The sequence below is a fragment of the Paramisgurnus dabryanus genome, chromosome 13, assembly GCF_030506205.2.
Source record: "Paramisgurnus dabryanus chromosome 13, PD_genome_1.1, whole genome shotgun sequence".
NCBI lineage: Eukaryota > Metazoa > Chordata > Actinopteri > Cypriniformes > Cobitidae > Paramisgurnus > Paramisgurnus dabryanus.
Genome location: NC_133349.1, coordinates 16,454,855 through 16,481,430, shown reverse-complemented (window position 1 = coordinate 16,481,430; position 26,576 = coordinate 16,454,855). Strand labels below are relative to the sequence as shown.

At 37.9% G+C, this 26,576-nt stretch overlaps 1 protein-coding gene across 1 annotated transcript in view; it reads left to right on the top strand.

The window, feature by feature from the left end:
* znf804b (zinc finger protein 804B) overlaps positions 1-26,576 on the top strand; it is a 108,143-nt gene that overhangs the window by 61,042 nt on the left and 20,525 nt on the right. The window contains exon 2 of the mRNA XM_065245500.2: positions 21,380-21,523. Coding sequence (XP_065101572.2) covers positions 21,380-21,523 — 144 coding nt within the window. The remainder of the gene's footprint in view (positions 1-21,379; positions 21,524-26,576) is intronic.

The following is a 26,576-nucleotide window of genomic DNA, read 5'->3' as shown; positions in this document are numbered from 1 at the left end:
CATTCCCTTATGCCTTAGAGGTGTGTGCTTGTTTACCCCTCAGTTTTTAATGTTGGGTTCCAGTAAATAACAAGTTTTACACAATAGACAACAACAAGGAATCTTGTGAATGCTCGGAGCACCGTTTTTGCTCCTGAATTGCTTTTTTTCCCTTGAAGGATTAAGGTTTGAAATATGGCAGAGCTATTACCGTTCCTATTTGTACTGTAAGCGATCCGAAAAACAAAAACCTAAGGACAAAACTTAAAAAATGTATACATTACCACCACTGACACCAAGCAGACATTTTCTTAAAATAACTTAGAAACACGACCACCCCATATCGACACCTACACCCACATACCAATTACCACAATCTTTTAAAAACAGGCACAGCCAGGCCTATAATTAACACTCGTCAAGCGCCAAATGCAAATAAAAATCAGCAGTTGGCCGGTGATAGTTTTATAAATTCTAGGCACAGTGCTAACGGGTGTTGTCGACTTCATGCAGTGCTGCACAGACCAATCTGTGATTATGACATTAAGGTATAGGGAGAATGAGTCGTGAACTGTGCTTATGAACCTCTCTTGCGGTACTTTGAGTCATAATGCGTTTTTTTTTGTGAACTTCACCACAATTCAAAAGATGATGCGCAAACATAACCGACAGTGTCTGGCGTTTCAATGCTATAAATCAGAGACACAGGGTTGTTTACTGTGAGGTAAAATAGGAATGGGTGTAAAAAGGCATATCAACCTACAGCAGCTAGTATGAATTTCACAATGAACAATATATTTTTTCATATTTCTTAATGTTAGATGACATAAGTGTTAGTTGATTAATGTCTGTTCAATGATAAATTAATGTATTTTATGAAATGTAAAAAAATATTTTATAAAATGTTCTTAGGTTTCATTACACAGAATGTATGGTAAATTAATGTATTTTATAAGATGTAAAAAAATATATTTTATACAATTTTCTGAGGTTTAATTACACAGAAGTTATGATAAATTAATTTATTTTATAAAATGTAAAAAAATCATAAAATTTTCTTAGGTTTCATTACACAGAATTTATGATAAATTAATGTTTTTTTTATAAAATTTAAAAATATATTTTATACAATTTTCTGAGGTTTAATGACACAAAAGTTATGATAAATCAATGTATTTGATCAAAATGTTTAAAAAAAATATTGTATACAATTTTCTGAGGTTTAATTACACAGAAGTTATAATAAATTAATGTATTTTATAAAATGTACAAAATTATTTTATAACATTTTCTTAAATTTAATTACACAGAAGTTATGATAAATTAATGTATTTTATCAAATGTAAAAAAATAATAATGCTATTTTCTTAGCTTTAATAACACAGAAGTTATGATAAATTAATGTATTTTATGAAATGTAAAAAATATTTTATAAAATATTTTTAGGTTTCATTGCACAGAATGTATGGTAAATTAATGTATTTTATAAAATGTAAAAAAAATGTATACAATTTTCTGAGGTTTAATTTCACAGAATTTAAAAGTTTTGAAGTTAAATATGGTTAATGTCTATGGTTTAGGTTAATGTTAATTAACATGTATGATTCATAAGATTAATAAGATTAATAAATCCTGCAGAAGTATTATTTATTGTCAGTGGGTTAACTAATGTAGCTAACTATAATGTTAAAGGTGAAGTTGATTCTGAATCCACTGCATAAAGAACATATGCAAAGTTACAACCCTCAAAGTTCAATGCAACGGGAGATATTTGCTTTAACAGAAATCACTTTTAGAAAACTATAGTTAATGGATGGATTGCCTACAACTAAGCCTCTTTCTGGGTTAGTGACATCACAAACCCCCAAATTTACATACACCTTGCCCCTGGGAACACCTAGCAAAGGGGGCAATCACAACACACTGGGACAACTAACCAATCTGAGCATATTAAGTATTTTTGTGGGAGGAACTTCATAGGCCCAGGAACTGAACAGCCTGTTTTTATGAGGATGGAAACAGCGGTGCAAAATTAAGCACTTGTTACAGTGTACTCCATATAAACAATCAAACCTTAGAAAACTGCAGATTTCATATTTTAAATATGTTTAGTTAGTGCAGATGTAGTTTTAAAAAATACAACTGTAAAAAATATTTATTGGCCGGTGTGGCAAAAAGTTAGTTTTAGGCCCTGGGCGCAGCTCAAATTGGTTCCATTACTCCATATGGCATGTTTGTGACAACTATTAAAGTATTATGCTTGTCTATGTCTGCACTGAGTTCACACAGGGACGATTTCACAGGCTGATTATCATTTGTCTTTCAACTCTTAATTATCGACTTCAGGACCTCTGAGAGCGACAGCGTACACGACCACCCAGAAATCACACGTTCGGTACATGCCTTCACACAAACACCCTCACACGCTTTAATATGCTCTGGTGCCGTTGGTGCAGCAATGATTTAGAATAGCGTATAAACCCGGGATAAGTGGACTCCCGGGTGGGGATATTGTCTTTCCCTGGCGTCACACTGGCCTTGTTTTCTCAGAGTATAATAATATCTAATGATGATGAGCCTTGATTACCGCTGCAGAGAGTAGCAGGCTACTGAAGCATAGAGGAAAAAGCAATTTAGCCTAGCACAAAATCTGTCTCCCGCAGAGACCATCACCATAGTAGACCACGCTGAATCATTAAAGTTCTTACAGGGTCTGAATCCTAATAACACTGACTCTGCCACCTGTGTTTGTGCACACTCTGTTCAGGCAGGACAGTTCTAATCTAAAATCAGACACCCATCAGTTTGTCCTCATTTGTTTCTGGTAAGTGTCAGATGGCATCACCTAATTGTACAGCCATCAAAGTCCTCTAGCTGCTGTTTTACGGCACGATTCCTACTCCTGGCAACAAGCTAAAGAGACTCATTTTATTTAAAATAAATGGTGTGGTGTTTTATAATTTATTGTTATTTTATAGTTTGATACCAGTTTGGCCACAATGTTTTATAAATTCAATTTTTCAATTCAATTTTATTTATATAGCGCTTTTCACAATTGTTAATTGTTGCAAAGTAGCTTTACATGAGTAGATGTAGGGAAAAACACAGAAAATCAATAGATAATATAAGAAGTAGAATATAGCGGCTAAGGATAAACCGTACAAGCGAGCATAGTAATAATGTAACGTATACAGTAAAGAGCTTAGTTAAGCCAAAGTTGGCTGACTCTCCCGGGGATGAAAAAAACCCTAGGAGACAACCCAGTGGGAAAAACTCCTAGAAGGACAAAAACCCTTGGGAGAGATTAATATATATTTATATATATATAAACACAGTAGGGATAGGAAGCTGGTAAGCGGATTAAACTGGTTCAGCCAGTGGTCGTTGGTCGTGCATCGGCTGGGCATCACGTTAAAGGACAGCCAGTAGATCAGTGGTGTGATGACCTTCACAGCAGCAGGAACTGGGTCTGTTTGTCTCATTGTCCTTGGGGTCGAGACAGGAAGAGAAAAACAGAATTCTATTAGCGTAGGGGCCGTTCGCATGTAATGCAAGTGTCATACAGTATTGTGGTTTAAAATCCGCTTGGTTCCAGACAGGCTACCTATTGCGGCATAAGTATACTACCCATATGAGGGATGTGAGTGCTTTGTTCTAGACAAACTAACTATTGCGGGATAAGTACATTTACTGGACATTTTATGTGAATGCTTTGTTAAAGAAGAATGTCTTTAAATTGATCGACTTGTCTGATACTCGAACATTATTTGGTAAATAATTCCAGAGCTTAGGGGCTAAGTAGGAGAAGGATCTACCACCTTTAGACACTTTTGATATTCTAGGGATAATTAAGTGGCCAGAATATTGTGATCGAAGTGTACGTGGTGGATTGTATTCTGATAGTAATTCTTTATAATCATGTAACATATGAGGAGCTTTGATGCAAAAGCCGCTAATTGCCACCTCTGTCAAAAAGGAGCATGTATTATATAGTGATGCACCGAAATGAAAATTCTTGGCCGAAACTGAAAACCGAAAAAAGGAAGCCAAGGCCGAAAAACCGAAACCGAAACACCGAAATAAATTATTATGCCAATTATTAGTACAATTGCATTTATGGACATCACTGTGTACTAACTTTACTAGGGGTGTGTGACGAATAAAAAAACTCACAGTTCGGATCACATTACAGTTTTTGAGGCACAGATCAGATTATTTTTCGGATCAGCAAAAAGCAGGTGGGAAAAATCTATTAAACAATAAGAAATTTGCAAGAAATTGCAAACATTTATAAAAGAGAACAAAGTTGTACATTAATAAGGTCTGAAATTAGCATTAGGTACAGAAATCAAATTAAATGAATCATAACACAATTAATTAAATATTATTCTTTTTAGAGCTATTTGTCTCTTTGTCACGTGTTGTTTGATTAACATTAATGACACAGATTTAAGTAGGTTAATCTGACTGTAATCTATACATACTCTTAAGACATAAACAAATGTTTTTATTAGAAAAAGAATACTGTGGAGAGAATTTTGTTTATATGTGCCCTGTCAATAACAGCGAGATTTTATGTTTGCTTGTTTTTTTTTTAAACGCGTTTCTCTCTTATGTGCACTACCGAGGGCACTTAAACGCATGCACATACAGAGACCGAGGGTGAATCCCAAACAGCGCAACAGTCGCTCCACATAAAAACGTTACGTTGTGTTTCATTGCTTTATTCGCCAAATGTATGTTAATGGATTACAGTATGAGACACATTAGCGCGACTCTCTCTAAAGTTTACACATCAAGACATGCTTAATCTTTGCAGACGCGTGCAAACAGCTCGACCGTGAGTGAAACCTGCTTGAGCACGAAGGGGAGGGGTGGGTGACGACTGGACTGATCACCGTGAGTGAAACCCAAGCGCTAGCGCACAGATGGGAGGGGCGCGGTTGACATTCATTTTCGGTTTACATTTTCAGCTGGATTTTTTATTTCGGCCCGAAACCGATAATGCCATTTTCGGCCGAAATTTTCGGCGACCGAAATTTCGGTGCACCCCTAGTATTATACGTTCACCAAAGTACTTTAGCTTCAAATCCACGTAAACCTGACCTCAAACCATTCAGAAATATAACGTATTGTTGGCAAAATCTATTAAAAGTCTGATACAAGAATATTTATTTACAAGAAAACATCTTAGAAGCACTTTTTGCTCTTCATATACAAATAATAAGCTTTGTCCAAATGCACTGTATCTGTATGCATTTTATTTAAAGGGTTGGTCAAACAAGTCTCCAGGTTCTTATTAAAAGACATTTGGTCACTGTAAATTGCTTTCAGTTTAAATAACAATGCCGGTTTGAGATGAGAGGGCATGAGGTAAGAGAAGCAACATTTGACCATTAACAATTCTTTGCCGATGCGTCAAGTTGAGCTAACTTTAAACTAATGCAAATGAACAGTGACTACAAGTGGGTCTGTAGACAGTGGAGCTCATGTCATCCGCCTCCTGTCAGATACTGAAGCTGAGGGAAGGCAAAAGGGGAAAAGTTTACAGTAACTGTACAATTTCTCTCTATATAGTTGATCTCAGCCCACATACGTGGACATAATAAAAACAAAATGTGAGAGAGAGTTGATTTATGCACTGAAATTCGTCTATCTTGTTTATGATATAATGCATCATGTAATGCTGCAATTTTATACAAACTCTTTTCCCTACAGAATGCTAAATGTCTTGACAAGTTTTATTGTTGTAATTAAAAAAGACATCATAATTTTATCAGCAAACAAACTCTGGGTTGTAAGCAGATGTTCAGTAGCTACCAAGTTGTTCATTGTCATTAGGGCAAACAGCAGTAGATGCAATAGGCGACCTCCAGCATTGAAATAGTTAGTATGAATGGCCCTCAAAGGGATAGTTCCCCTAAAAATCAAAAACTCTGTTATCATTTACCTACCCTCATGTTGTTTTGAAACCTGTATGAGTTTTTTTTTTATTCTAAAATCCAAAAAATTTATAAATTATGGTAAGCACACAGTTGATGGTACCCATTGACTTCAACAGTATTTGTTTTACCTACTATGGAGGTAAATGGTACCGTCAACTGTGTGTTTACCACCATTTATTAAATTATTTTCAAATACAAAATAAAAACGGGTTTATAACAACATGGGGATGATTAAATCATAACAAAATTTATTTTTATCTGATGAACTATCCCTTTAACTTAGGCATAGTGGAGCTGTCCATGGTGCTGATCTGTTTTATTATCTATGCAGTGCTGAAAAATGCTTAGAAATAAGAACATAATTTGATAAGAGATTGAAGGGGAACAATCATAGACCGTGTAGTGAAGAATTATTCTTTGAACATACTGTAGAGCAGCCTTAAAGGTTCAAATGTATTATTTAAAGTGTAAGAAACAAACAGGATAGATTTCAAGATTTTATTTGCCACATACACAGTTATAAATATACAACCTGCAGTGTAGTGGAACTGTGGGAGGACACACAAGTCATGTGTATAAAGGGAGAAGAGCAGAGGAATCAAGCCATAACCATTTGCGAATCCTGTACTCATATTAGTGAATGTAACCTAGACCACTCTCACTACCTGAGGTCTGCCTGAGAGGAAGTCCAGGGCCCAGTCACAGTAAATATTTAGTCCAAGGTCTAAAAGCTAGGAACCCTGTTGGTGTGGGTATATTTTTTATAAAACTGATAAGTTCATAAAAAATAGTTATTCATATATATATTATCAATTAAACTCAATTATCAATATATACAATTATATACAATTACAATATATACAATTATCAACCAGGACCATAACTATATGTTTCAAAATGTTTAGAATAACTATTTGTTATGGCATTATCAGATGCTTGAAATTATTAGTTGCTTGAATCAGAGCCATATGGAGAGAATATTTTATATAATTGAATAGGAAAGCCACAGAAAATATCAAACATCATCCAGCAAATGAATGTTAAAGGGAGGCATCAGAATAAATGCATGTTTGTGGAATGAGAATGTTTGTACAACGCTTCTGCCAATCAGGTTCCATTTCCTGTCCAGCTGCCACGTGTATTATGCTAAAGCACTTAAAGAGCCGAGCATACTCTCGGTGTCAGAGTGCACATGACAGCTCCAGCATGCAAATTACCATTTTACTCCAACCAAAGTAATTAGACCTGAAAGGTTTCATTTGTACAGGAACCTACAAGGCACGCTCACGCAAACATCTTGACACATCTTCAAACAAACATTAAGTAAAGTACATTAAGCTGCATGATAAAATAAAACAAGAGTGATGAACAAATATCACAGTTGCACATTCAAGAACTTGTGTAATTGTCATTAATGAGGTTTATTAACTTTGATAAGGTTCTTTATTAAACATTTAAAGAGTTTTTTATCTATTTGATTATTCAAAGCCACCTTAATAAAATTATCTAAATCTAACCAGCATCTGAACAATTTAAAAATGTGTAAAAAATATATGACAAAAATAAATAAGGTATTACAATCTATTGTATTTCCATACATCGCGCAGTAAATGATTAATCAATAGATACAGATAATATTTAATAATATTTTGATAATATATAGTTCACCCCCCAAAAAATGAAAATTTTGTCATCATTTACTCTCATGTTGTTACAAACCTCTATATATTTCTTTTTTCTGACTAACACAAAAAAAGATATTTTGAGGAATATTTGTAACCAAAGCGTTCATGAGCCTCATTCACTTCCATAGTCTTCTTTATACCTACTATGTAAGTGAATAGGGTTCATGCTCGGTTTGGTTACAAACATTACTCAAAATATCTTCATTTGTGTTCATCAAAACAATGAAAATTATACAGGTTTGTAACAAAATAAGAGTGAGTAAATGATGACAGAATTTTTTGGTGAACTATCCCTTTAAGTGGGGAAATATCATGAAAATCTGACTTTTTTATTTTTAAGTGCTATAATTGGGTCCCCAGTGCTTTTATCAACCTACAAAATGTGAAAAAGATCAACCCAGTAACTTAGTTTTGGTAAACCATTCTCAATTTGACTCCCCTGGTGATGTCAGAAGGGGATAATACCACCCCTTAATCCGTACTATCCACAGCACTGCCATGTAGTGCAGAGATCAGCTCATTTGCATTTAAAAGGCAACACACAAAACAGCACATTTTTGCTCACACCTACAAAGTGGCATTTTTAAACATGTTAAAATAAATCATTATGATATTTTGAGCTTAAACTTCATTTACGTACTTTGGGGACACCAAAAATGTATTTGACATCTTATAAAGTCTTGTGAAATGTCCCCTGTAATACATGATGTGTATTTATATAAAAGTCATGTCTTATAGTGTAAAGAAAGGGATGTTGGCTGTTTAGATGAAGTGATGTGTAGCACAGAGCTGAAGCTTGGGTGTTAGTAAAGCCATTTCAGCCTAATGTTGGCACATTTCATTGTTTTATATACTATTAAAGGCATGCCTCTAGGGATATTACACGGTTGTTAACAAACCCTTTGCACCAAACTATTTACAACCCAGTTTGTTTGTGTGACTATAATAATAATTATTGTTTTTAGCACAACCATTGCCTTAGATTGACATTTAGTTGGTGCATAGATAAACACTGATATAATGATGTTTTCTTGTGAAGTGAATTAAATAGGGGGGTGCAGTATTAAAAAGTCAGATTTAAGACTGCAAGTTAATTCAACTACAATGCTTTTATAACTTTTAATATTTATTTTTAGTTGGCTCCACAACACAGCACTTAAAATTGTAGTTTGCTAAAAAATAGAGCCCGACCAATATATCGGCATTTTCCAAACTATCGGTTTCGGCATTCATAATGGCCGATAAATGAATATTTAAAAAAAATAAAATATGGACGAAACAGCCATCATTAGATTTCCTCACTGTTGAGCAGTTTCTCAATACCAAGTACGCCAAACTCGGACTTGTGTCCTTCGTAGTTCGAATTTGCAAGTTCAGACTCGGAAGAACGAACTCCTGATGCAAAAATGCATTCGCTATCATAAGTCCGCACTTCGCTATCATAAGTCCACACAAGTCTCCTCTGATGCATCCTCGATAAAATGGGTGAATCAAGAACACATCCGGGGATTTTATGTGAAATTGGGCTTGATGCGAACTTTGATTTGGAATAGTACTTGGTCCGCGACTGATGATGTTTCACAAGTCCACAAGAACACAAGTACAGACAAGAACGCATATTGAGAAACGGCCTTGGTGTTTTTGACAGAGCGCTCTGAACCAGTAGCTGCTGGAGGGGTCCAGATTTAGGCGTCTAGCCACTGCCTGAGTCAAGTGATCAGCAATTTATATTTTGCTGTTGCTATTTTTATTTATCAGAACTTAACAGAATTTGTCTCCAGTCCTATTCAAAGTTTTATTTATGAAGTCTTTTAAAACTGGTAACTTTGATTTGATTTTTGTGTTTATGTTTCATATCTTAAGTTTGTATTTTTATACATTTTATTTATCAGTACTTTAATATATTTTGATGTTCCTCTGTTCTGTTGTGACAATAAAAGAAACAAGTTTCTTTTTTTTAAATGCATTATCATATTATTTTAGTTAAAACTCATAAAAAACTACAAATAACTTATGTTAGGGAAATCTATTAATGTTTAGTTGTGCATTTCTGAAATAAAAAATATCTGCCGATATATTGGATTTTAAAACCAACAAACATTTGTATCGGTATCGGCCTTCAAAATCCTTTATTGGTCCGGCTCTACTAAAAAATTAGAATTCTGTAATAAGGAAGATCAAGGGCACCATTGACTTCCACAGTAGGAAAATATTCTTCCATGGAAGTGAATGGTGCCCCAGCTCTGTTTGATTACAAACATTATTCTAAATATCTTCCTTTGTGTTGAGTTTTAGGAATGGTATTGTTGTATTGTGTTTCTTTTCCATTCTTGATCCGCGTTTGTTTTCTCACTCACAAATAGAAATAGGGCCCACTGATATGTTTAATAGGTTCTCTCACCGTCTTTTGGTTTCAGTGAAATATAAAATAAACATTTCCAATTGGTTTAATTCATACTGAGAACATTGCAGGCCGTTTGAGCTCCATTTCTAAAGATATGGTATCGGTACTCAGCCACGTAATGCCTCAGCCATGAAAATTGCGTCTTGATTCTAAATTCTGTGATTTGTTTTGACAGGAAGAGAGGGGCAGAAAAAGTTAACCCAGATTTGGCTCTTCTCCTTTGGGGCAGCATTTGCCTGAGGCTCAGCTCTTAGTTCTCACCGCGGAGAAACCACAAAAAGATATCTGACAGCTCAGATGATTCACAGCCTGAAAAACAACTAATATTTGTAGCTCATTCGATAAGGTTTCATTTATGTAGAAAGTTAGTTTCCTTTCTTCTCAAAATATATTCAACTAGAATCATTGCCGATGCCCGTATTCTTTCATCTACATAATTATAAAAAAATCTCATACACAGCAGGACCAAGAAATTAATCAGAATTCCTATTAATTAGGGCCACACATTGTGATCCGATACATGCGGAGATGGAACGAGAGAAAGGCAGCGGGAGAAAGAGGCAGGGAGGCAAGGAATCCAGCTGATTTTATTTTAGGTGAGTAATAACCCTTTTGATGATGGCAGGTCCTATTCCGTCTGTTAACAGGTAGAGCAGCCCAATAACTTAATCATTTGGGCCGGATTTAATCTGTTGGCCTGATTCCTGTCATCACTGCTGGTTGGTTTATCTTCTTGTTTAGAATGATCATAAGGGGGGGCAGATACAGTAATTCATATGATAAATGAGTCGGGATACATTCTCATATCCCCTGATTCATAATACACACAGGTTGAAGTGTGTGTGTGTGTGTTTGTCTGCATGCATGATTGTGATTTATTCTTCGGTTGTAATATACTGTGTTTATTTATTGAGTTTCATCAGCAATATAAAGATCAGCCGCAAAAAATATCATTAATAAGACCTTTAGCCACAGAGAGATCAGCATAGGAAAACTACCTCAGCCAATGAGAGATGAGTATTAAGCATATTATATTAACCAACAAAAGATATGAAACCCCTGTAGTGAAAAGACAGAACTAGAGGAATTAGTAGTCAAATATAGTATGACACAGAACATCAAGCATTTAGGCAGCAGGGATCGTCTTTATCATACAGGTTAGGCTTGACAGCTAGACATCACTTATAACAACGGATGACAGAGTTTGTATTCAGGATGGATAGACCTGCTGAGTTTGTCTATAAACTCCCTGTTCACACTCAGACATTGATTTTCATGCTTTGTTCTCATTTATGATTCTGACACGTTTCTCATTTTTCTCTCTAAATTTTCTGTTACTCTCATATTAGGCAGATTTATGCACGACCCTTTTCAAACTACTCTGGCTTGGTATATGTTTTAGACTGCTCAGTGGGTCTTGTGGGGATCACACCAGCATAAGGGACATTAGCACGATCGGCCCAGGGTCTAGTTTAGCATCAATTAGTCTTAATTATTTCGATTATTTTAGGAAGCCTCATTTTCACATGACCACTTTTAATTACTAACAGCAGGTAAAGTGAACAAGATCAGTGCTCCGGGGTTATCGTCTCCATTGAAAGGTCCGGCGTGAGATGACAGAGCGTGTACAGAAGGTCATGTGGTTCGCTGAAATCAGCCACCGCCATCTGGCTTCTCTTACAAATGCTCTGTGATGCTCTCGACTCCCGTCTGCACCAGTTGTGTGTTGATCTGTGGCCAAATGCATGAGTTTGCTATAATTGTACATTTTTCATCTGATTTATATATGTGAACTTGCCTTTGAGAATCGAGCTAAAGTCATTTTTGTGATTTGTGTATGTGTGTGTTTCTGATATGATCAGTAAAAGAGAAATTCAAACTTCTACGAGCTTGTATACACACACACGTACACACACGCAGACACACTGTGCCGCCCCTGTGAGGCAGATTAAGCTGGTGAATAATTGGCTCATTTCCTGGTTCTCGGTTTTTCCTCAGCAAAGGATTTGGCCTAAACACATAGACCCTCAGCTATAGTTAGAAACATCTGGAGGTGTTTACGTGCGAGTTTATTTCTATATTTTGTGTTTATGCTGTAATTTTATGCGTTTCGGAATATCTGTGCGAGCTTGATTCATTTCAAGACAGATCTATTTGTGTGTGTGAGTGCTGGCCGGGTGCTGGCCTGTGAAGCCCATCTGGGTGTATGTTAGTGCAGTAGTCATCAGTCTGCCTGTAGCTGGGGCCAGATGGTCGTGCCTTTGCAAGCCATTCAGTAAGTACATCACAGATCCGGGCATGTGGGCCAGTCGCTCCACTACATCTTACTTAAACACATTCTGTCTCTCTTTGGCTTGCTACTTTCTCCCATCTCTCTCTTCTTCTCTTTCTACATATATCACTGTGATTCTGGTGCATTAATACATTAGAAAGTCTACTGGATATATTGCACTCACAGCACACAGTACAGGGCCGTCTAGCTCAAAGAAACTCTATAAAATAAAATATTACACGACTTGCTTGCCCTATTCCAAGCTCTGGCGTAACCTTTGTGTGAGGAACAGACCGAAATTAAACACATAATTCTTTCCGGCCTCACAGTCTAGAATTTGTGTGAACTATTACTTTTGTTTTCTTTTTAAAGACAAAAATTAACAAATGAATACGTAAATATTACAGCGAAATATGACTCAAACTTGTTTCCTGTCAAAATGTGTGGCATTCACTTCACCACAGCTCTGACCTGTTTTCTTTGTGCTTCCCATTTTTATCATTTCTCTTCCTGACGTTACATCTTTCCGTCTCCTCATGCTTGCACTGTTCAATCCTCTTTCTGAAAAGCTTTGTTATAGATGGCGGCGTACAAATCGTCCGCTCAGCCGCAGTCTCGGTTTTCAGGACAAGATTGCATCAGGTTCTGGAGAAATGACAGTAAGCTGTGGAGAATAAATCTAGTCGACCGGCTCCACGTTTTGGTCTGGTCTGAAGATAATGACTTTTTTGTTTTAATTGTAAAACCACCTATGGTGATGGTAATGTTATTTTATTTTGGCAATTGTCGCATGAAGGCTATTACCGGTTTTAGCTACCCAAACGTATACGTGCACACACACAGAACAACAGAAACTCACAGAGAGGCAAATTACCAGGGAAATTAGGGGCAATTCTGGGCCCTCACCACTTAACCCAAAGCCAATGAAAGAGAGGGAGAAAAAGAGAGCAGAGGGCCAAACCTGCTGCCCATGATGAAACAAGCCAGTGGAATTTAATTTCCCTCCGGTCAAGAGATGCCAATAAACACTATTGAATCCTGTTCCTGCCCTGACATGATAGGAATTTAATTTGAGACCCACAGGGATCCCTCTCTCTCTCTCTCTCTCTCTCTGTCTCTCCGTGTGTCTGCTTCGCTGGAACAGTGCCCCTCTCTCTGTTCTGGATGTTTGTACGGACAGCAAAAGAAAGAAGGAAAATGATTGAAATTCGTAGTCCGCAGCCGAGAACACACACACAAACAGCACCACACGGGTTGGAAGGAATCTCACAACGTTGCCCTTCAGACACGCTTGCGTAGAAACTTCAGCGATGTAGCCTTGATTCAAGCCATTCAAGGTTTTAGAGAATGTTTTGCTGTGTTATGATCTTGCGGCAAAAGTGCAGCATACAGATCAGAAGTGCTGCCTTAGTTCTTGTGTTGTTGTATCGATTAAAGCGCCTGGAAGCGTCACGCACCAATTTGTTTGGAGCCCTAGGCAAGAGGAGACATGGTCAAAGGAAAGGGGAAAAACACAACTTTAAAGTTGGATTGTTCTCATTTGTTCAAATGTTAGATGTTTTCGTGTAGTGATTTTATTTTTGTTAAGCCTTAACTTAGGGGCGACACAGTGACTTAGTATATAGCACTGTTGCCTCATAGCAAGAAGGTCCCCGACTCAAGCCCCCGCTAGTTAAGTTAATTCTGTGTACTGTTTTTTCTGGACATGAGTCGCTCCGGAGTATAAGTCACATCAGTCATAAATGTGTTTTGAAGAGGAAAAAACATATACAAGTTGCACTGGACTACACGTTACGTTTATTTAGAAAATTATTTCACGAAATCCAAACCGAAGAACAGACATTTAGGGTGCTTTCACATATACACTGTTTAGGTCAGCCCAAATGACGTGTTGCCCCGAGTACGGTTTGTTTGGGTCAGTGTGAAAAAAACAGCCGCACTCGGGTGCGCACTAAACGGCCGCTCCGAGACCGCTCTAAACAGGTGGTCTCGGAGCGGCTGTCGCTGAACTCTGGGGCGACCCACCTGTGGTGTGAACACTGCTGGACCTCGGGCCGAACCAAATACAGGAAGTTCTCCACATGTTTGAGCCACTGGGCTTCCGTCGTGACGTGAGCTGGGTGTTATATTGTGGGTTGACAACAAACAAGCCAATCCTGGTCCGTTGCAGAGATTCGCTGTCTCCTGGACGTTTGAGCTGATGATTCTATAAATGCATAGCTGTCCTCCACACACAAATAGTGACATTATGGGCTTTTTTGCAAACGGCTCCGTGAGAAAGGCTTTAATAGAACAGCTACGCAATTTCGCGTTAAAGCAAAGAAACTTTGCAAAGACGTGCATCGTTTATCATTGTACATCTTGATAGCTGCGCTCTCCCTGTCAGGCTGGTTGTCATGGAAACGTGGGGGTGGTCATGAGACGGTAATAGCTGTCAGAGACCAGAGCTGTCAGAGACCAATGACAGCGCTGACCGTTGTCACGAGGCCGCACCACGGTGCGCACCAACATATGTGAAAACACTCTTAATCTGGAAAGGCCAGTTATTCAACTAAACAATAACACAGAACAGCATGGTGAATAAGTGTCCGTACAAGTTAAAGTAACATAAACGGTTATTTACACGATACACAATTGCATACAGAACATACCTGAGAGGCTGAATGGGTTAAATTAACACGACAAGCCAAATCAATTTCAAAAAGGTCCCGAAGTCATTCCACATCACTGAATCCATTGAATTACATAAATACCGGAGCCGCATTGAGCGGACACTCGCGGCTACAGACGGCAATGGTTTCTCTTGGTTCTTATGAAATAATTTTGACGTATAAGTCGCACCTGACTATAAGTTCCAGAACTCGGCAAGCTATGAAAAAAGTGTGACTTTATAGTCCGGAAAATATGGTACTCTGGTTTCCTCCCACAGTCCTAAAACATGCAGTTTAGGTAAATTGGAGATGTCAAATTGCCCTTCCCCCTACATGTGTAGCATTACATTTGTGTAGTATTAACTGGTTCTCCATGATAATAGTCATACGCTAGATGCTGGAATGGCAGAAAGAAAAGCCTACATTTAGCCCTGCCTTTATACATTTCAATGCATGAAAATGTGAGCTAACATTCATAACAATCTGAAAGGAGCGTGTGGCTCTCAGTTTGAGCTGCCCTACTTCTGAGGGCGTCCAAAGTGGAGGATGATGCCAACGGGGTGTCGCTATGAACTGGAAGAGAGAGTTTTGGTGGAGGGGATGAAATAAGTTCCCGTGGTTTTAACAGTGGGAGAGCTGGCGAGTGGACATCCATTAGAGAGAAGTTTTTCTTGATCTACATGCACCAATCTCACTGTGGGGGTAGAAATTCAGATCTCTTATTTCTCTCGCTGTGTGAACAGTTTGATTAACTGCCACGCGCACATACATTTACTGCATTCTCTGTGAATAACCAGTTTGGCCTTGTAAGGGATATTTTTGAAGTATTAGTCATTAAGTGCGACTTTGCTTGCTTTACTGAAACATTTTTTCACATGTTCTTTGACAAGCATAATCGATGTGACATTTTCTTGTCAAGGGATGTCAGCATTCTCATTAAAAATATCTTAATGTCTTTTTTTTGAATATTCACACATAGGCGAAGGATAAAACTTAAAGGCTCGTGGAAATGTTTCTTTTTTCATAAATGTAACAAGAAAAAAAGATTTCAAAAAGCAAAAATAATAATGTCTAGAGAAAGAGAGATTAGAATGTGTTAGGAGAAAGAAAAAGGGACTATTGTTTATTAAAGGATTAGTCAGTTTTTTTTTAAAAATCAGATAATTAACTCACCACCATGTCATACTAAATGTTGATGTCTTTGTTTGTTCAGTCGAGAAGAAATTATGTTTTTTAAGGAAAACATTCCAGGATTTTTTTTTAATTGCTTTACGCAATTACGTGAGGTCGCACTGGCGCGTCACAGGACTGGAGATAGACGAGAAGTTGTGGTTTAAAAGTGCCTATTTTTTATTTTTCTTGTCAAAAATGAGAATCGTTTCGCTAGATAAGACCCTTATGTCTCGTTTGGGATCATTTAGAGTCCTTTGAAACTGCAATTTTATAGTGCATTTAAACTGTTAAGTGTTGGGGTCCATTAAATTCCATTAAAATTAGAAAAATTCTGGAATGTTTTCCTCAAAAAACATAATTTCTTCTCCACTAAACAAAGAAAGACATCAACATTTTGGATGACATGGTGGTGAGTAAATTATCTGGATTTTTTTAAGAAAATTGACTAATCCTTTAACTACTAATATTGAAAATGGTATAAATGTAATGCCCCTGCAGTATTAACTGACTGTTTTATTGAAACAGTAAGCTGTGTTGGACCGAAGATATCAGAGGACTTTTTTACACAGCCATCAGCACAAGTGAGACTGTATTGTAATGACTGCTGCAGTGAATTTTGTCAATGTTCAAAAATAAGGCAGCATAAAGATGTAAAATATAGCACAAAATTCATGAGCTTCATGAACTGCTTTTGGTGTTGTGTTAATATGAACTGTTGTACAGCAAGAGTTAAATAATGAAGTTTCACATTTTCTCTTCGTGTTCAGCTAATACAACAAACAGCATACGAGTTTGGAACAACATGAGGATGGGTCCGTTTTTTTGGTGAACTGTTCAATTGAAGGTGCTCTATAAACTTTGGTCATTTTTTGTAGTTCAGGCGTTTGATGGAGAAATTGTTTGTGTGAACTGGCATTCTGTTTACAGTCAACCTGTGCTTAATGTCCTGTATGTGAGTGCTGTTAAGGTCAGTGAGCGGACAGAGAGGCGTCTCTCTCTCTCTCTCTCTCTCTCTCTCTCTCTCTCTCTCTCTCTCTCACTCTCTCTCTCTCTTTCTCACACACACACACACACACACACACACACACACACACACACACACACACACACACACACACACACACACACACACACTGTTAGAAATAAATGGTTATTGCCGCAGTGACCATTTCTTCTGACAGTGTACAGAGTACCATCTCTGCCTCAATTCACATTCCCTGGAAAAGGTGGGGGATCTAAGTAACTATTTTCTGCATGTGGATGTCACTTTATTCACTTCTTGTACAAAAGCTGAAACATGGAGCTTTGAACTCCCCTCCTTCCCCCATTTAGCCCGTGACACAACAATTAGATATTCAGCCTCACTTCCATCCACCTCCACTTTTCCCCATCACACATTCAAAGCCAGTATTCGTTGTGTCTTTATTTCGGGCACTTAGTGATCAATATAGCCGACCCCTGTGGATGACATTCTTACAGGTGTATTTTATAGTAATGTTAGAAAGATCTTCTGGTCTAAGATTGTGCACATGGAGCAATATTATAAACGGCTATTTGACTAGAATGGAAAACAGAGCTGAAACCTTTTCAGGTTTCAGAAATGAAAATAGCACCTCACTCTTGAGTGGCCGTGAAGAGATTTCTGAGAACGATAGCGCCAGCGTGAAGTCCGCCTCTTATGCACACTCCACAGATAGACGGGTTACATGCTGATACAACCTGTGGCTGTCCAAGAGGTGCTGGACCACATGATACAATTCATAAGAATATAGCTTTTGACAGCTTCTTTTATTTATTTCTATACGAGTTTTTTTTCGAAATCTTTGATTGGTAACAGTTAACAGTTATATAATTTCTGAAATAAAGATAAAAGACACTTTTCAGTGTGGCACTTATACAGAATCACAAAAGCTGTCAGCGCACATTGCTCTCGGCTTTTCGTTTCAAATTAATTAGTCCGGTGTGTTCGTGTTGTGTACGTCCAATAGCCTCTCATTTACCCAGCATACTGATCTGTTTTTCATTAAAACTCATTGAAAGTCAATTTGTAAATGCTTGTCAATTGAAAGAGGACATGGCAAGCACCATTACATTCCTTTTCCAGTGTGCCATTTGAATGCAACGAGAGAGAAATGTCAAGTGTTTGAAAAAAGGAAACCTAATGCTTCAGATTGTACCTCCAAATTGCTCAAATTTAAAAGGGAGAGTGTTTGTGGCTCCCTAGACGGCCGCATTAAGGAGATAACCTACAAATGCTCAGTCAATTTGCTTGCGTGTGCTCTTGCAAAACAGTTGCATTTGAAATGGATTTAGCACCAGGCAAAGCAGAAGAAATAGCTTAACATGCAAACACGCGCGCTTCCCATGCAAATGAAAACACGTCTGCTTTAATGCGTTAGACATTGATTGCGTGCGTGGAGTTCAGCTGGTAATCAAATAAATGATGAAGACCGCTTGCTGAATCTATCGGGTGGAGATACCCAACCTCCTTCAGTTCAGATCCTGTCAATGAAGCCAGCAGTGCAAAGAAAGTAATACATAGGCTTGTATACGCTTGAGCTGTGTTAACACGCTGATATCTCATGGCCTTAAACGGCTTCAGCCACTAATAATTAATCCATTGACTGCCTAATGAAAACTTGAGGCAGCTTTACGCTTTAATTATTTGATAAGATTTCATCCCTTGCTGATGAATGTAAACAATGTCGGTGAACTTGTTGAGCTAATACAGATGGGTAGCAATGTCTAACTCCGTACGTACATCCTTGAAGGGTTGAGCATGATAAAATGTACTTTGATTACATTCTGAAGTCACTTTGGATAAAAATGTCCACCACATGCACCAGCTATCTCTAAATATAACGCACATTGAAGGCGCTCGTAAAGGAGAGAGGAAATGTGTTTATGAGATCTCTCTGCCAGTGTTCTGCAACCCTACGACCAGGTTTGAATGGTGTGGATGGCAAGTGAGTCCAGAGCACGTGTAATTCATTTTGATGCAAAATGCATCCAAAAGCAATTAAGAGTTAACATCTGTTGTTTTGAGTCTTAGGGACGGGGCGCATGTTAAAATGACAGATGTAAAAAGCGACTCTTCTGAGCTCTCTCACTCTATGGTTTCACTCCACCACACATCTGTGAGTACCCTATTTTTAGTGTTACGTGCGGTTGGGGGCATGTGAGGCGTTTTGGGAGTCAGCTGTAAAGCCCTGGGGGTCCGTATAATTTGAGAGTTGATGATTGTTTCTGTGTGTATGTGCTAGATTGAATGTCTTTAGGGATGCTGGGCACTATGTAATGGGTGTACGGATCCCAGCCACATGCAGTTTATGCAGGTTATCCATTCTGTACGGCCAACTCAAACATAGCTGCAGGAAAACTTTGCTTGTGTATTACTTTGTGTTTTTTGTGTACACTTCATAACCTCTTTTTTTGTATGGTGGAAATGGTGTGTATCACATAGTGAAATGAATCAATTTGATTGGTCAGAGATTTTCTGAGACTTTGTGGTTACAGATCTTTAGACTGTCATCCCCAACCGGATGCTATTTTAGGTATTTTATTCTATTCTGTAAGTTTGTATGTTATTAATTCATAATATATATGTCTCTGAATGGTTTGAAGGGCCTGACAGCACATCCCTGGCATTTATTGTTTTTTAAACCATATATTTTCTTTCAGAGACCATGTGTAGCCACTGAGGAGTCCGCAGGCAATCTTTTGCAAAATGTTGTCTATGTTATGTTATGGACATTGCCACTGTAAGACATAAGTACAATAGATTCCCTGATAGGCCCAATAAATGCATCACATCACCTGGTTTATATCTCACTCACAGCGAAGCAGGAGTGGTGTTTAGGAGGCACAAGATATTTTAACAATAATTATTTTATTAATTATTATATATAAAGTATTATTTTGACAATTCATCTCTGTTCGGGAAACCACCCCAAAATGGTTTGTTTATTTTTACAAGTTACAGAAACTCGCCACTGGTCAAAATTTAAAATAGTACATTAAAATTACTTGTGAAGGCAATTTGATTGTACTTAAAATTAGTAAAAACATAAAAATGACTAAAGGATCCTAGGGTTTGGTTTAAAAGAATGGGATATAAAATATCATTAGCTCAGTTTAAAAACTATTATGTCAAGGACAAATGTGTGTCTTTCATAGATGAGTAATAATTTAGATGCATAAGGAGGGGGGAGGTGTAGTCTTAAAGTGCTGTTGGACAGAGACCTTTTCCCTTTGTTTTCCTGAGATAAATGTTGATATTTTGTGTGTGCGTGCTTAAGTGAGTGTGTGTTTACTGTTGCAGTCAGCACAATGTGTTTGTATGGTTGATGTAAGTCCCTAAGGTCTGTATAAGCAGACTTTTGATACTGAATTAATAGCAGAAGCCTTTGAAGTTATAGCTAAATTTGATGTGAAGTTTGCAACAAAGCAAGAATTGACATAGGGGGAGTGTGTGTGTGTGTGTGTGTGTGTGTGTGTGTGTGTGTGTGCGTGCGTGCGTGCGTGCGTGTAATAGTAAATTTTATGTAGTGATCCATCAATCTCATCTCTGAGGAAATGTAATAGTTGCAAACACTGTGTTTTTTTGTGTTTTTGTGTGTGTTTAATGCCTATGCACATGTTTTGAATCTTTATGCTGAAACCTTAATTTGAATGTCTTACAAGTACCTGTGGATAGTCATAATTTTTTTTATATAATTAACTGAAGAAATTTATATTGCACAAAAAGAGTGTTAATTAAGTAAACATGGCCAGATCAGTAATATTTTTCTTTTTGCTAGAATGTCAATATTATCTTTCCAGAATTCATCAGTCACTAATATGAATCCATGACCCCGTTGTCATAGTAACTCAGCTATAGTAATATTCTCTCATAAGGATGATGGCTCAATAGTTTTAATATTAGCCTATTAAAGATTCAGTTCTTTCAGTGCGGTTGTTTCATTTTTATCACAGTTTTTTTCACTGTTGAGGAGAGTCTGGATGCTTTATTCAAGTTATGATAAGGCACATTCCAGCAGTGTATTGTGAATAAAACTCTGCTCATTTAGTTAAATGCATTTTTATGCATGCAGCCCGTACTAATTTCCTACCTTTTGTACTTTTAAATAATTTAATCAGTAAGATTATAATCATTCTTAGAAAAGGACTGTGAAAGTCAAACTTAGTTTGGGTAAATTTAAATTCAGTCTACACAAACTTGCTTAACTAATGCTATCTGTCTTTGTCTCTCTCTTTTTGTCTCTCTCTAGGACTACGTTGAAAAAGAGAAAACCATTGCAAAAGCCCTGGGGGATTTAAAGGCTAATTTCTATTGCGAACTATGTGACAAGCAGTACCATAAACATCAGGAGTTTGACAACCACATCAACTCATATGACCACGCACACAAACAGGTAAGAGTCAAACAGCAGGGGACAGAGCTCATAGAAGCAGAAGGAAAGAAAAGACAGAGAGTGAAATATAGAGATAAGATAAATAAGGGATTACTCTAAACCAGTGGTTCTCAAACAGGGGGTTTTATGACATTTTATCAAATAAATCAATTTATACTAAATCCTGAGTAAATAAGCCTCAGAAAAATAAGGCTACTAACCAACAACACTACATTGTATAATTTATGGGTGATTTCTCGGACAGGGATTATCTTAAACCAGGACTAGGCCTTAGTTGAATTAAGAAATAAAACTAGTTTAAACAAACATGTCTTACTAAACCATTACTTGTGTGCATTTTGAGGCAAATAAAATGTCACTGATGTAAAAAATATTTGAGAACCACTGCTCTAAACTCCAACACAATCTCACATGAATCTTGTAAGGTGTATTTTATAAGTGTCTAATTTGAATTCACGAATTTATGAATTCACAAGACCACTTTTGTAATTCAGCCCTGTCGGTTTAGGGACACTTACAGCTTGATCAGAATAATTATTTTTTACTTTTCTTCATCCCAAATGATCTTGGAGAGCAGGAGAGATCAGATTAGAATACTGCATAAAAGCAAAAATCTGCTAATGGAATTGATAGAGAGATTGATGGGAGGAGAAGAACAAGTGAGGAGGAGGAGGAGGAGAGCGACTTGTGATGTGCTTGCTGGTGCCATGCCAGTATGTCAGATTAATCTATGGTACCCATCTGTATGGCATTTGAGATTGAACATGCACTCTGCTGTTTCCAGCAGCAGATTAGACGGTATGTCAGTAAAGTTTAATTCCAACACCAGGACTGAAGTTGAATAGCCCTGCACTAGTTGCAGCACTAATGCAGAATTGACTAATTCATACTGTACATAGAGCAATGAACAATGGCACAGGGAGCAATTAAACCATAACTCTCGTTTGATCCTCACAGCCTCGTATTTCTCATTCATCATAAGCTGTTTGCCGCGTCATTACAGCTCTATCTAAAAATGTAACTTGCAAAACTATTACGCTAATGCAACGTTTTACGCGGTAACAGTTACATGAAGCCGAGAGTGATGCTGTGAGCCAGAGACACAGAAAGAGAGAAATATTTGAGACTCTCTAAACGGATGCTTGGTGACAGATACACGAGAGAGAGAGAGAGAGAGAGAGAGAGAGAGAGACAAAGAGAGATAGGAAAGAGAGGAAAGTAATTACACATGTTGTTACAATAAATTTCATCTCTGCACAAACACACTGTAGCTCAGATCAAGCTGCGGTTGACTGCACACATATTCGTTGTGCAGATGTGTCGGTTCCTGTTAGTCAGAGTAAATGAGTCTGAGATGATTGCTGCCAGCTCAGCAAGAAGATCCGTAATATTCCAGAATCAATCAACAGATGAGTGTTTTACGTCAACACTTTGTCACGGAAAGATTAGCATGTCATTCTTGTTTTTGGATTAATGAATTGTGACCAAATGCCTTTTCTTCTGTTATAGGTTGGGATTATTTCTTTTTAAGGCAAATACAATAATTATTGGTATTTTATGACAAAGATCCCTTCAAGTGCCCCTTCGTCGCAATACACAATTTTATATAGATATTATATGGGATTTTATTTAGCATTGTTTATATCAAAGTGGCTATTATAGTTATTTACACTTAAATCCAAAACCATTGATTGTTTTCACTGGATGTGTGGAAATATAGTTGAATAAAAACAAATAAAATAGTAATTTCTGTTTCATAGGCTCATCAAAGTAAACTCAGCCCTCTTGCTTAAGTATCTCTTTTGGTATGCTTACATTTTTATAAAAAACAGGCTATAGATCAGTGTTTTTGTGATATAGACCAGTGGTTCTCAAACTTTTTCAGCGTGCGGGCCCCCTTGTGTACAGTGCATTCTTTCGCAGCCCCCCCCCCCCGAAAGAACATTTATGACAAAAACAGTTCTAAAATGTAATATTTTAACTAAACAAAACATATTAAATTATACCTAGTGCTGTTGGTTAGTTGGCTTATTATTTTTTAGGTTGAATTACACAGAATTCATGATAAATGAATGTATTTTATAAAATGTCATAAAACTGGGGCCCCCTGGCACCATCTCGCGGCCCCCTGTTTGAGAACCACTGATACAGGTATAGACACATCAAGCTTTTGTTGTTGTGATGGAGGCAGGTTTAAAGGGCGCATATTACAAGATGTAATAAAAGTCTCAGGTGTGCCTAGAAAGTGTCTGTGAAGTTTCAGCTCAAAATACCCCACAGATTATTTATTATATCATGTCCAAAATGCCTCTCTTTGGGTGGGAGCAAAAAAGCGTTGTTTCATTGGTTGTACTTTTAAATGCAAATGAGCTACAGCTCCTTTCTCTCTTACCAACTGATAGTAAGTGCTTTCGATTTAAAAAAATTTATCTTTTAAAAAAAATAGATCCTGATTCCTGTGAATGCAGTTTGTGACAATAGTAAATTTGGTCGCATTAGCACTACAATGTGCTAACAAACACATTAAGAAAAGCTTATGGGTAAAATTAACCAGTCAGTCAGTGGCCGTGGGCTGGGGCTTTGTTTTAGTGATGTCACATTAACAAAAGAATCAAAACAGCATGTCTAATGAGAGCGCTCATTGGTTTAATGGGGGATTTTTTCATTGTAGGGTCGTTGTGTTCACAGACTGTCAACACACATTTATAGTAGCCTGGCTCCGCCCTCCTACCTCCGCTTAATTTTCATTTCGCTTCAGTACTACGTTTTGGACTTCTGTGTAGAGTTTCGTTTTCTCCTGCAAAAATCTGCAGGTCCAATCAGCGAACAGAAGGGGGTGGCTAAGAACGATGACGTTGAGGTTGTGCGTCAGTTTGAGTTGAAGTTCAGTAATGGCAGCGGAGAAAGACGTGAGAAAAGCTATTCGGTCCGTTGTTGCAAAACTGCCGAATATACAGAAGTTAAAGCCGGAGCAAAAACAATGTTTGCTAAGTTTTGTTGGTCTGATCATTCAGACTTGTTGTTTCCGGACAGTTTCGGCGCATGATATACGTCACGACCACACGTTAGCGGTTGCCTATGGCAGATCCTGAGTCACTCTGGGCAGATCCAATAGTTTTAAACTTCAACAGAGGACGCTCCTTAAAGGGATAGTTCGGCCAAAAACGATATTAAACCCATGATTTACTCACCCCCAAGCTGTCCGAGTTGCATATGTCCATCGTTTTTCAGACAAACACATTTTCGGATATTTTAGAAAATATTTTAGATCTTTCTGTTCATTAAATGTAATGTTACGGGGTCCAGCAATAGTCCACGACCTTCAAGTCCAAAAAAGTGCGTCCATCCTTCACAAATTAAATCCAAACGGCTCCAGGATGATAAACAAAGGTCTTCTGAGGGTAATCCGTGCGGTGTTGTTGTAGAAATATCCATATTTAAAACTTTATTAACGTTATAAACTACCTTCCGGTAGCGCCGCCATCTTAGACTCAGGAGAGAGTATTAGCGTAGTGTACGCACTTTTCTTAGTGACGTATGACAAATTCGGAGGGCGGGGGCACAGAGCAGCAGCAGAGAAACTCTGTACGCTGCGTAAGCTCTCATCCTGAATGCGCATCACTCCAAAATGGCGGCGCTACCGGAAGGTAGTTTATAACGTTAATAACATTTTAAATATGGATATTTCTACAACAACACCGCACGGATTACCCACAGAAGACCTTTCTTTATCATCCTGGAGCCGTTTGGATTTAATTTGTGAAGGATGGACGCACTTTTTTGGACTTGAAGGTCGTGGACTATTGCTGGACCCCGTAACATTACATTTAATGAACAGAAAGATCTAAAATATTTTCTAAAATATCCGAAAATGTGTTTGTCTGAAAAACGATGGACATATGCAACTCGGACAGCTTGGGGGTGAGTAAATCATGGGTTTAATATCGTTTTTGGCCGAACTATCCCTTTAACGAAAGTAACGCTTTGCAATGGAGCGTGGTCAGACTCTCTGTAGAAATTAAATGAATGTACGAGAGTCTGGTTGGACCAGGCTACATTTATAGGGCCTTTCGCACCACTTAATTTGGGTACTAATTACCAGAACAAGTACTGGGGCGATTTTCCGAACTAAATATTCCCTAGTACCATTTCACCGGTTGCTTTCGCACCATCAGTACGAGTGAAATCAGAAATCAGAGCAAATGGCAGCGGAAATCACACAGTGATGGGCGACACAGAAAACATCCAGACAGCAATCTAGCCCAAGCAATAAATGGTAAATGGACGGCATTTATATAGTGCTTTTAACAGACCTATGGCCGTCCAAAGTGCTTTACAAGTTTTGTCTCACATTCACCCATTCACTCATTCATTCATACACCGACGGCAGTGTCAGCCATGCAAGGCGCCATCCAGTTCGTCAGGAGCAGCGGGGGTCAGGTTTCTTGCTCAAGGACACCTCGACACTTGGTCAGGTGGAGCCGGGGATTGAAACACCAACCTTCCGGTTTTTAGACAACCTACATGAACCACTGAGCCACTGCCTTATAACACATGCTATCGTGGTGCAATATGCCCTTACTGTATGTCCAAACACCTTGTAAAAGTGGATTTTGCATAATATGTGCCCTTTAAATTCAACCTGCGTTTTGTCTTAGTGGCATCCCCCCGTTTAAAAATTGTCCACTATAGGTCACCCGTGACTTTACCTCCAGCAGTGATGTTCTTTCATTTGAGAGCAATGCAGAAGCAATTAAAGGTGCTGTTGAACCCTTCCTGCAGGCAGTAAGAGTGTTTCATTAGAGAGGCTTTATATTATCTGCCAGGGTAAAATGTGCATGCCTTAAGGTTGACGTGTACTGCTGAGGTGTCACCCAAAGCAGACGGGTTCACATCTTTCAAAAACACACAGCCTGGCCATGCTCCCTGTCCTGAGGAACAATACTGTATATTTTACAAACCATAAAATCCTCAGTCACTAAATCTTTAAGAGCAACTAAACCTTTCCTAGAGAGCTATGCAAATCAACGACTACAACTGTCCTTGGTTCAAT